The 12,126-nt window shown below is 38.7% G+C and overlaps 1 protein-coding gene across 1 annotated transcript in view; it reads right to left on the bottom strand.

The window, feature by feature from the left end:
• Positions 1–4,480: 4,480 nt before the first annotated feature.
• KIF27 (kinesin family member 27) overlaps positions 4,481–12,126 on the bottom strand; it is a 28,538-nt gene continuing 20,892 nt past the window's right edge. Inside the window, exons 12-18 of the mRNA XM_005522745.3 lie at positions 12,007–12,117; positions 10,767–10,943; positions 9,916–10,131; positions 8,632–8,838; positions 6,206–6,404; positions 5,594–5,758; positions 4,481–5,001 (exon numbers count right to left, since the gene is read on the bottom strand). Of these exons, the coding sequence (XP_005522802.2) occupies positions 5,000–5,001; positions 5,594–5,758; positions 6,206–6,404; positions 8,632–8,838; positions 9,916–10,131; positions 10,767–10,943; positions 12,007–12,117 (1,077 nt within the window). The 3' untranslated portion in view covers positions 4,481–4,999. The remainder of the gene's footprint in view (positions 5,002–5,593; positions 5,759–6,205; positions 6,405–8,631; positions 8,839–9,915; positions 10,132–10,766; positions 10,944–12,006; positions 12,118–12,126) is intronic.

Genomic DNA, 12,126 nt, shown 5'->3' with positions numbered 1-12,126 from the left:
CTCACCAGGCCGCCAAAATCAGCGGGGGTACCCGTCCTGGGCAGCGAGATTCCCCGCAGTTTCTCCAATCCAAGTCACGGCACCAATCTGTTATAAATGCAAAGGCAAATTTGGGTTAAATAAAAGAACAATTTATTATAAAACAATTTTTATAATAAAAATAAACAATGAGGAAAAACCACAATAAAATAAACAGCGCAGCGCTGGGTGGACAGGGGTCTATACCCAAAGGTATAGGTGTTCCCAAATCCACGAAGGAGGGTAGACTGTCTGGGGTTTTTATAGGGATTTTGTGTCCTGAGGCTAAATTCCAGGTAGGCACCATTCACCAAGGGTCCTTGATTGTTGGATGAATTGATTTCCTGGCGTTGGAGAATAGAGTCAAATAGACGTCCGGGCAGAGTCTCCTCATATGTAAAGAAGTTCTGGGTGTTTCTTGATTTCATTTTCGGTTTGGGCTCTCAGAGTGAAGTATCCAAGTCCGGTGTGGAGTCGACAGATATCTCGGCTGGGCTTCCACTTATTGTCCGGCCTGTTTGCATCTTCAGTTGGGGTTTGCAGGGAGGGGTGCCCAGGTGCGGTGTGGAGTCGATGGGCATCTCGGCCTGGCTCCTTTCTTTGTTTAGCTTAATCGTTCGTGTCCTGCTTTTTCTTTCAGGCTGATGAACGTCGCCTAGGGTCGTTACCGCCTGAATGGGTAGTTACTGCTGGGTTTGGGGAAATTCTTCGGCCACACTATATTTTATATACTTTTTACATTGTTACAAATCTAGTTATATACTTATTTATTCTTTCACGAATTTTTATCCAAGGTTACATTTATCACATGTGGACTGTTAGTTACATATCTTGTTTCTTTGAAAAATCTTATTCCACTGTTAGAATCTTCATGGAACTAGTTTTTAGAAGTCAGTAGTAAGTTGTAACAGTATTACAGATTCATGCTACCTTTATTAATAAAGACTCTTGTCCCACTTTACCCTCCTGCTGCCCATACAAGTGAACCTCATCACAGCACTCTTCACACATACTTTACTTTGGAAATGGCTTAGTGCTACAGTGTGTGGAAAAAAAGAGTCTTCTTTAGAATTACAAGTATTTTGCGTCGTCTACTGTTGTGGCGACGTGCCTCGAGGAAGACAAAGAGTTACATTGTCCCACCCCAAACCCCTTATGAAGAGCAGCCCAGGTGTTCTGATTGGGTTTGAGTCCCTGGGGGTTTCTCCCTTGCTGTGTTTCTAATGGTCCCTGACCCTGAACTCCATCCTCAAGGGTGGAGACCCTCAAGAGTTCTGTCCCTCAAAAACCCCTGCTGTGCCTCTGTTGGGAGCTCTCTGTTCTGGATCTGAGTTTGTTCCCCTGCTGAATAAATGGTTTCATGAACAGAGACCCGTCTCGTTGGTGCTCCATGCTGGTCCCCAGAACCCTGCAGCTTCCCTGGACAAGATCCTGAGGTTGTGGACTGCAACATACTGTTTTGTCTCTTCTCTGGTTCTTTCCCTCCAATTTCCGTATTCTCTCCTTGTTTCTCAGGTTATCAACAGGTTTCCCAATTTTCTTCAAATCAGTCAGGGCCTACTCATAACATTCTGTAACATTCAACTTCAGCAATTGTTGCAGTGTGTTTCTTGTTAATGGTATGTTCTGTTATTACCCAAGTTGATGGTTTGGTCCAAATGCGACCCTCCCACCCCACGTTGTCAATCTACCCTGAGTCTCCTGTCAATCCTACCTTAGACCCACCGCATGCTTGGAATTCTTCTTCAGAAATCCCCTAAACTTCAACACTTGATTAGTCCATGTGATCCAACTTTCCCCCCTTACCTCCCTCATTGGATAATGATTTTGTGAACCCTGCCTTTTACCCTCCCCAGGACATCTCTGATTAGCTGATGCTTTGTACCCTCCCTTTGAACCACCTCTCTATTTCAGCTGTTCCACACTCGCATTTTCTGTCTTTTGCCCCCAAGATTCCCCAGAGCAATAAATCCTTTATTATCCCATGTAAAAGACCTCCCTCTCATCCTTGCCTCCTCAGAGCTCAGACTGACAGCCAAAAAGCCGTAGAGCAAGTGCTCTAGTCACACCTCGGGTCATCCTGCTCCTGGGGTGTGACCCACTCCTGTCACAGGCCTAAGTGATAGAGCCAGATAAGCTCTGGCAAGATGCCATAAGCAATTATCATTAAGTAACATCCCAGGATTTAGTACTGCATTCAGTGCTGCACAAACAGTTCTGCATTTTTATAGCCATACTGCATTCAGTGACAAATGTTTGAGCTTTGTCTTGTTGTACAAGAGGAATTATTTATTACTAGTCTAGCTTTGGAGAATGACACATGGCACTTTCCTTAACACTTAGCAGGCAGGGAAGAGCTTTTTCTGTAGTAGTTGCACAAGTTAGCATCTGCATTTTGCAACTGGAAGTCATGTAGGTGTAAACAAGACACAGACCATTAAATTTTTGAATCACAGAATGGTTTGGGTCAGATTTAAGTCTGGCTTGTATTGTCATGGCAGCCCCACTGCCAAGGGCAAGGACATAGTTCACTAGTGTCTCCATGCCAGTGGTTTTTCTCACCCAGGCTGGCTCCTGGCACAGCAATAAGAGTGAGCCACCCCCAGAGAGACAGGCAGCCCAGGGTGCAGCTTGCAGGGAGAAATGTGGTCAAGGCACCACACTCTACGGCTTTTGGATGGTAAGACACGCCGAGGATCAGAGTAAAAGACGGAGAGGGATCTTTGATGTGAAGCCCAGAGTGTTTATTTCCTAGGGGGTCAGGAACCAAAGACCAAGAATAGGGTGAAACAGTAGTTTATAAACATGGGAGGATTAGAGGGAGGATACAATGTGGCAACCAACCAGGGAATCTTAGGGGAGGGATACAAAGTGGGGTACGCATTTTACAAACCAATAGGAGAACACAGTGGGAGGGTACAGATCAAACAAGCCAATGGAGTCCCTGGCACAGGGAGATTGACAGTGAACTTTATAGTAACAAAGGGTAGGTGCCAGTTTGGATTGACAGGGAAGGTCCTGGAATAAGGGGTTGGGTTACACTGATGGACAATTGGGAAATGGAGACAATTGGTTCAAGGGGAGACTGACACTGAACATTTTGGAACATGGGGAAGGGTTTTGGGATAAGTGACAGTGGGAAGAGGTGGGGACAGCTAGGAAGGAACCACTCTTATTTGGGGGGAGTAACCTGGAGCAAAACAGCTGCAAAACAATCCATAATATTGACAAATAACAAAATGCACTACTACACACTTAGGTCAAGGTACTCAAAGCCCCGTTCAACCTGACCTTGAACACTTCCATGAATGGGGCATCCAAAACTTATTGTTATCCAAAACCTATTTCCAAGCTATTTATTTTCTTAAATTCTATTCAGATTTTCTTGCATTTAAGAGCTAAACATTGTTGGCAATATTTCTGTACATTCAGTCCAATATTGAAGTAGAAAAAAATCCAGTATTTCCTCAGTTTTAAGAGAAGTTATTTTAAAGCTGTAATATAACAAGAATGAGACCTGTACTTTGTTGTATTTTCTCCTATTACATAGAACTGAAATTGGAAATCTGATTCATCACCAGGAAGAAAATATTTGTTTGCTAATAATTACACAGTATTGGTATTCACCACAGTGGCTAAGGAAAATTGCCTTCTCTCCCTGTTTTCAGTCTGTGTTACCATTGTCTATATAGTACCTAAAGCAAAACCCCCAAAAAATCCACTAGGAATTGGCACTGTAACAAAATCCAGTAAAGCAGTATAGAATTGTTTTAAATTATTTGATTACTATTTTTATTCATTGCTTAAAGTACACTGAGCAGACTGACTGGGAGTTCTCTGATACTTCAAAAATTACTTTTTCTTGTAATTACTAAAGACATGAACTTTATTAACAGCTGTTCTGACTTGAATTCCTCAGAAGTCAACTTCTGCTTTCTCTTGACTGGATAATAACACCAACACTGTTATCTAAAATGAAATTTGCCAGCAGAAAAATAACTAAAAGTTACAGCTTCTCTGAGTACCTGATATAGGTAGGCAACATGGTTTTACAGTATCAAGAACTTGCAGCATGAATATAATAAGAAGTTATCAGCACCTCACATTTTGCCCTTTCTATTCAAAAAGTTCACCATCTACAAAAACATCGGAGGTACTTGCTTGTTACTTTCATCTAAGAAGGTGCTGTTAATACAAGGCTCATCATTCTAACTTGTCATGTATCCTAGTTAGCAGTCTAAAAACCACTGAACCATGACAAATATGAAATTATTCATATATTGAAAAACAGGAACTATGCTAGTACAACACACAAAAGACATTCAATAAATTTGACTGCAATATACAAATAGGGATTTTATTATTTCTAAAGCTCAGTAACAAATTATGGTTTTATTGCATTGTATAGCAACAGGTTTCATAATATACTAAAAAGAAAAATAACTAAATGCAGAGTATTTTTTATAAAACTTGCAAATACATGCATTGGAAAAAGTTGGAAATTCATAGGGGTCTTATCCCTTCTTCCCACTCTTACAATTTGCCAAGGATAGGTGCTTCCCCACATATCCTAAACTACTTGCTTTTTTCTATATTAGATACAGAATAATCTTTCCCATGCTCATTTATAATCCAGTCTCTAGAATATTCACGTTCACAATTTGATAGTGTATTTTATAGTAATGAATGTGTAGGCTCATTATCTTGCCTAGAGGGGAAGGGCTGAACCCTAATTCACTCTGGGAGCAGAGGTATGTGATCAGCATCTCTCTGTAGGAAGACATGGCACTGAGTGGAAAGCCTCTGTTGGAAGGAAGAACCAGTCTTGCTGAGCCTTAAAAAGAAACAGCAACAGGCCAAGAAGGCTATGCTGTGCATGTGAGGTATTGTGGTGGCACTGAGAGGTGTGAAACAACAGAAACAGTGATGAAACTGAACCTTCTTTTCTTCTCCATGTGAATAGCTCTGTTGTACATCTGGATTCTGGCAAGAAGGACATGGAACAATTAAAAACTTATATTAACAGTTGGTTGTTGTTTTTTGTTTGTTCAGTTGGTTGCAGGTTTTTTTATGTCAAAGCACAGAGTCACAATAAAGACCACTTCTTTTTTCTCCTTCAGTTGTGTAAATGTTCTCTTTAGGCTTTAGTAAGTAAGTAGCTAAAGTAAGTTAGTAACTGGAACTGTGGCATTCTTCATTGACAATCTCCCAGAAACTTTTAAAAAAACAAATGCATAGCATATAACAAAGGTGTTAGTCACAACAGCATACAGATATTTTCAGACAGCAAAACTCCTTTGTCTTAACCATAACAGTTTGAAGGCTGGAGATGCTGAAATTATGTTAGAATCCAGAGAAAACAGAACAATAATTTAAAGCACTGGCACACCACTGCTACAGCTATAAACAAATATCTCTCATTTGAAATGGGGGTAGAGGTAGAATATATTCCTGAAGAACAGTTAACTCAGTAAAAATACAATGTTTTACAGCTATTTGACATAGTTCTGTGTGTTCACCACTCCTCAAATGGTCTACTGACAATTGCATAAATATTATCAGATAATATGCTTACATTTAGTGGATGACAATGATTGTTCAGATGACTCTCCAAGAAGACCCTTCAATTTCTTCTTCAGCTCTCTGCTGGTTTTCTTATAGAAAAATAAATCTTTTTCCAGTTGCTGGATTTTTACTTCATACCCTTTCAGGGTTTCTGCGATACCTTCACTATTTTTTTCTAGGAGAAATAAAACTAGTTTAAGAACCAAGCATCTGTGTCAAAAATCAAGATGCCCAACTAGACAGAGTATCTTGATGGCAGTTTGCTTGCAATGTGCGTGTTTTAACTAACATGAAATAAGATCAAAAAGGCTGTGCCAACCCCACCTTTTAGTTGTAATAGTATTTAGAAGATCAACAGAACCGATATCTTATGACTCTTCATTATCAGTATATTCAATATAAAAATACAACAATTCTGACCTCTTTAAAAAAATACCCAATTTTGCATTCATACAGACACCATGTGTCTGTTCCTTGACATCTTACATAGCGATAGAATTAGTGACAACCAAATATATATCTCTGAACCTTATTTTTTTTTTTTTTTCATATGGAATACAGTATTTCCATTAATGACCGAAGAAAATACTTGGTGTATAATTCCCCTCCAAGAAGAAAATACCTTTGAAATGATTCAATATAAGCTGTATTTTTTTCTCATGTTCTTGGCGCTGGTGAGTCAGCTGCCTGTCACACTGCAACTTGATGTGTTCAAGTGCAGATTCTAATTCACGCATCATGTTTTTCTGGTGTATGGACTTCATTTCCTGTTCTTCAATCTGCACTTGTAATTTTCGTTCAGACTCACGTAGGCCAACAATCTTAGAAAGAAACACACTTTTTTTCATTTGTCAAAACATTTTAAGAAGCTCTTTTACCCTTCAGCCTAACAGATTAAAACATACAAAAGCACTGGATCTCTACCATTAAGCTTATACTGGAAATAGACTTCCTACTGCTACAAGTTGTCACTTCAGGACTGGTTACATTTTGATCACATGGACTAGTAGATTTTTTTTTAATATCCTGTGCAAAATTTAAAGTGAAAGAACATTGCTTTCCAGATTCTGAAAAACTTCCAACTTGCATCCCACAGACAACTTTTTTACAAAATTACCAAAGGTTCATCCAAGGTCACAAAGACACCCTGTCATAATGCATTTAATATTTATGTTTCCAAATGTCAATATGATTTCTAAGCATGTAGCTGCACACACTGCAGACAGCTTATGCAAAATCAGTTTGTACTGGTGTCATGGTTTGACACTGGCTAAAAGCCAGGCACTCATGAAAAACTATTCACTTATTTTCCCCTGCTATAGTTTAGCAGAGGAGGAGGAAAGAAAAACTAAAGGCCTTGTGAGTTAAGGACTGGGAGGAAACACTTTAAGGGCAAAACAGGCTCAAATTTAAATGGTATAATGAAAAACTTATTTTAATAATTAAAAAAGGATAATGAAAACTAAAAGAAAACCTTTTGAACATCCTTTTCCACCCCCCCTCCAGCCCTCCTTCCTTCCACTGACAGCAGGTTGTGAGAGCTTTCCTCAGTTTTTTCACTTGAAATCTTTCTTCAGTTCACTTAAGATGATTTTCTTTTGCTGTGCCATGGGACACTGTTCTCTGCATTCTAGCATGGTTCTAATTTTCAGGAGTAGAAGTCCTGCCTGACCTGCTGTAACTTGAGTCCCTCTAAAGGACAATGCAATCTTCCCAAAACTGCATAGCATGGGTGATTTTAGTTCATGGGGTGTAGTCTTCTAAGGATAAGCTGTTCTAGTTTGGAAACAACGGCTCTCTATCTTCTCTCTCTGTTCAAGCTTCTCACTAAACTACAGCTTTTCAGCATCCACTCGCTCCAGCATGAGCACTTTTTCTCACAGGCTGCAAGGGGACCTCTGCATCCCCCCATGCACTTCATGAATTACAGTGAAACAGGTTATTGCATTTTAAGTCCTCACCACGGTGTGTAGAAGAATCTCAGCATAGAAGAATCTCAGCTCTGATGTTTGGAGCACTTCTCCTTCCTTTCACTGACCTTAGTGTTGCCATGTTTTCCTCATGTGTCTTCACCTCTTTTTTCTGACTCAGAAGAAAATTGTCTGTAGGTTTGTTTGTTCTCAAGTTCTATCCGTTAAAAAGTTCTTATAGGGTTTTGCAACACTAAAAGGTCGATCTCGTCTGGGTTCTCTATTGGGGAAATGCTTCCCATGTCCCTTGTTGTTGGCCACATGGTCCCTGCCAGCGCTGTGTGCGCAGTGCTGGCCACTGTGGCAGGCACCATTCAGCGCCTCTCTTCATGCAGGACGCCTGAGAGGAGGAGCCACTACTGCTGTCCCTGCCCTTCTGCCCGCAGCACAGCTGGCTAGAAACAGCCAGGCAGGCACAGGTCACCACTGGCCGTGCCGAGGTGGCAGCGGCCGCATGGCCACAGCAGCCACGTGGTGGTCACGGCACGCCCCCAAGCCCTCAGAAAAGAACTACACACTTTTTTTTCCTTCTTAAAGATTTCGTCACAGAGGCATTATGATCTTCTCCAGTTAGGCCAGCAGCATGTCCATTGTCAGAGCCCTCAGAGATTGGCTCTGCTGGACATAGTAGAAGCTACGAGCAGCTTTCTCTATCATAAGCCACTTCTGCCCCCACTAAAAGCCAGGCCATGTTAAACCAACACAACTGGATTTAGGAAAAAGACAATAGGAATAGCTTTATGAAGCTTTCTGAAAGCCTGCAATCAGGAAGAATTTGAAGACAACACCACTGTTCAAACATGCTATTTCTCTGTAAGTTAGCAAAACAGAGCACTGGAAAGAGGCAAGGTAATTTGCAGATTTTCAGCACCTTCCTAGCTAATGACATCAGATCAAGATATACAAAGTTAACCCACAAGTATCCTATTTAAGTTAACATAAAATTAACCATAGCAGATCTGTGTAACCTGAAGATATATTTACCAAAAGCTTCTTAAATTTATTTTTATTTTTTGTCTCAATATCTGGAATAGCAGTAGAAAATTGGATAAAATATTATTCATAAGCCAAAACAAACCTTGTTGAAATAACTGATGATGATAGCTCTGAGCTCAGCAGCAGACAGGGAAACTAGTTTCCCTATTACATTATGCTTGTTCTGTGAAAGACTCTGAGAAGATGACCTAAGTAAGTGCTGGCGATGATGAATACTTTCATTCTTGTAATCAATTGCAGCTACAAGGGCTTCAATTCCTTCTTCGAGCTGGAGAAGAATATGTTCTTCCTACAGAGAAACACATGAGTGAGATCTTAAAAAAAAAAAAAAGCCTCAGAATTAATCTTTCAAGATATCTTTAACTTTATCCTCAAGAACAAACCTAAACTTAATGGTAAGATGAACTAGTTGTAGGACAGATAGTGGAGTGGAGAAAATAAGAGGTAGAGTGCAAATCTAGAACTTTTCCTGCACTCTTGCCACAATACAGAGGTTGATCAAATGGCTCATCACTAGAAGTCATGTTTCTCTTTTTATCCTTCCCTCATTCTCACCACAGTTTGACTTCTGCTATTATTTTTTTTTATTATTTTTTGATGTACTAGTTTTCTGTTGGATTAATGGATTTATCAATCAGTCAGTAGGGAGTTTGGTGACCATGACTTGTGTGGGGAAGTGGCAGAAATGCCTGGCCTGAAGCACTGCAGATTTTGATGAATGAGGCATACTGGAATATTATCAACCTCAGCCATAGTCTCATATTGCTTCTCAAGACCTGAAAGTAATCTGTGTATTTTATATTAATTTATTTTATCTTCAACATAATGATACTGATCAACTCCAAGTAATGGGCCATCTATATGTAATTATGTATAATTATGTATAATATGTAATATTATATATATAATAATATGTAATATAATATGTATAACATGTAATATGACTAATTTTCACTGTAAAAATATGAAGTACTTCAGGTGAAGTTTGCTTTTTCACAAGATTCTATGAAAAAAATCAAGGGGCATCATTATGTGAATACATTGCTTGTATCCTGACATTAAAATACCTGCCTGTGATAAACTGATGAACTACTAGTTTCCTTACTTCTCATTATTTGACTCTTAGACCAATAGAGTTTGGCAAGGCACTATCTGACTTATGTTCCTCTGATCTTAAACTTCATTCACCAGTATATAATTGGTGCTATCATAGCAGTATTTTAAAATTGCTATTTACAAAAGTATCCAGCTTCTCCTCCTTATTTCTAGCTTACCTGATATTTGGAGACATTTTAGTTTCCAACTGGAACTCTTTATTATCAAATAATATCTAAATCCAGTATTTATCTCTGAGGTTCTTACTTACTTCAGTTGACAACACTTTACCATCTTTCAATTTCTCCTCCATACTGTTTCTCCTTCTGAGCAGCTGGTCCCTTTCCATTTGGAGAGCCTGAATTTTTTCCAAAATGTCTGACTTGTCTTCAGTGCTGCTGCCCTGAAGCTGCATACTTTTATCACACAGCTCCTGATCCAGCATACTCAAGCGGGTAGACAATTTCATACTATCTTTGTTTAAAGCCTAAAAAAAAACCACAGCAATCACAGATATAAAAACGAGATATTCCTTTCCAGTAAGAAAACAGTAGGTGACACTGTTATATTCTGAAATGAAAAAAATTGTTTGTTTCTTGCAATGGAACCTCATTTACTTTCAGCGGACAGATACCATTAAAAAAAAAAAAAAAAAAGAAAAAGCTTAACATGCAGTTTTCTACATAATAAAAATTAAAGATAGTAGCCATTATATTTAACAATGATACTTTGTTTTCACTCTCTGTACTGAAAAGCAAATATTGCAGATATTCCCTGCTGTGTTCTCTAGATTGCAGAAGGACTTAGTCATATTCCTAAATAATATATCATAAATATCATATAATTTAATGTTCTACAGTAACAGAATTCCACAATTCAGAATCGTTTTATTTTGATTTTTGTTTTGTTGTTGCAATTTTGGGGAAGAAAAAGTGAATTATTATCTATGTTAATTACATTTTAAATGTCAATTGATCAAGCTACATATTATCTACATCACAGTGGTACAGACACAGGAGGTCCCTTGAGCTTCCTCTGCTATCTTATCTGCCCACCCCCACCACCAGTCTTTCAGTCAGCCTTATGACTGTGGTGAGTTTTGTGATTGTTTTCTTGAATCACCTGGCTAGATCTCAGTTTCTTGATTTCCAGGTGGCTTTTCTCTTGCAATAATGCTTCTTTTTTTGCTACAATGACTTCTCTTTTCTTTAAATCTTCTTCTAGTTCTGCTAACTGTTTGTGCTGTTGAAGAATTCTTTCCATTTCTTCATCCAGCCACTTCTTCTGCTCTTCTAATTTCTAAAGTTTCAAGAGAGATCCAGAGAGCATCAGCCAAGACACTTGAAGTCAGAATGTTATGATTATGTTTTACCTTTCTTCAGAATTACTTATAAAACTGTGGAAGACATTAACATTTCTAATGTCAGTATTAATTCTGCAACAGAATCCTTACTCAGAATAATACAAAAGACTGGACTGACTTAAAATGGGCCTCAGCAATGTTACGTTGCTGCATCTCATATAAACAAACTTGTATCAGATGCAGTATCTTTTCTAAAGAATATATATTTTAAAACTAGTTATATAAATAGATGTCATCTACCCAAGCACAGTAACTAGGTTTAGATGGTACCAAGAGAATTCAGCTAGCCCATCCTCATTGCATTTTAGTTGCCCAAAACCAGCTCTTTGTGGAAAAACACTGAGTGACAAGAAATAATGAAAGAATAAAAGACAGTAAATGACAGCTCTGATACTGCAAGCATGGTCCATTACAAATTTATTCTGAAGCCACAGTTTATCAGTGGATATATTCCTGTTAAGGCTAAAAGGCTTTCTTTATTTAACTTTTAAAATTTCTTTTCACCTTTAAAGACTTAGGGTAATTCATATTCCAGAGTCCAAATCTGAAACAATCTAGGTGGCTACATAAGATACATACTCTTCTAACCCTGTTATCAACAACTAAAACCAGAAACCAATACAATTTATGTCAGAGTATAAACCAAAACAAAATAAACGCCTGAACAACCCACAGAACACTGAAAATACAGCACATCAAGGTCACCCTCAAACCTACCAGACAACCAAACTTGCTGAATTCACAGGTATCTGAATCAGTATTTTTGACAAATTATTGGGGGGGTGGGGGGGAGGGAATACACTAAAGGCTCTCCTTTCTTTCATTCAAAAAGAGCAGAGTAAAGGAGCTGCTAGGTTCTACTCCCAGTTTTTGCTAAAAAGAAGATGAAACTATGATGGAATACTCTTTTTTCCAAACAGTTTACAAAAATAGATGACTAGGGATGAAGAAAGATTTTTTTATGTCAGAGGTCACACGTATTTGGAATAGATTAACTACCTGTAGTTTCTGTGGAGTTCCCACTAAGTTATTTTTCTTTTTAAAAGCAGCTATTTCTTTATCCTTAAGTTTAAGGATCTTCTGTTGTTGCTCCATCTTAAGTTGAAGTTCCTGTGAACA

The sequence above is a fragment of the Pseudopodoces humilis genome, chromosome 4, assembly GCF_049639895.1.
Source record: "Pseudopodoces humilis isolate 2021_Gansu_Grassland_sample_001 chromosome 4, ASM4963989v1, whole genome shotgun sequence".
Classification (NCBI taxonomy): domain Eukaryota; kingdom Metazoa; phylum Chordata; class Aves; order Passeriformes; family Paridae; genus Pseudopodoces; species Pseudopodoces humilis.
Note: the sequence above shows the minus strand (reverse complement) of the source record. Positions and strands in the feature narration are given on the sequence as shown.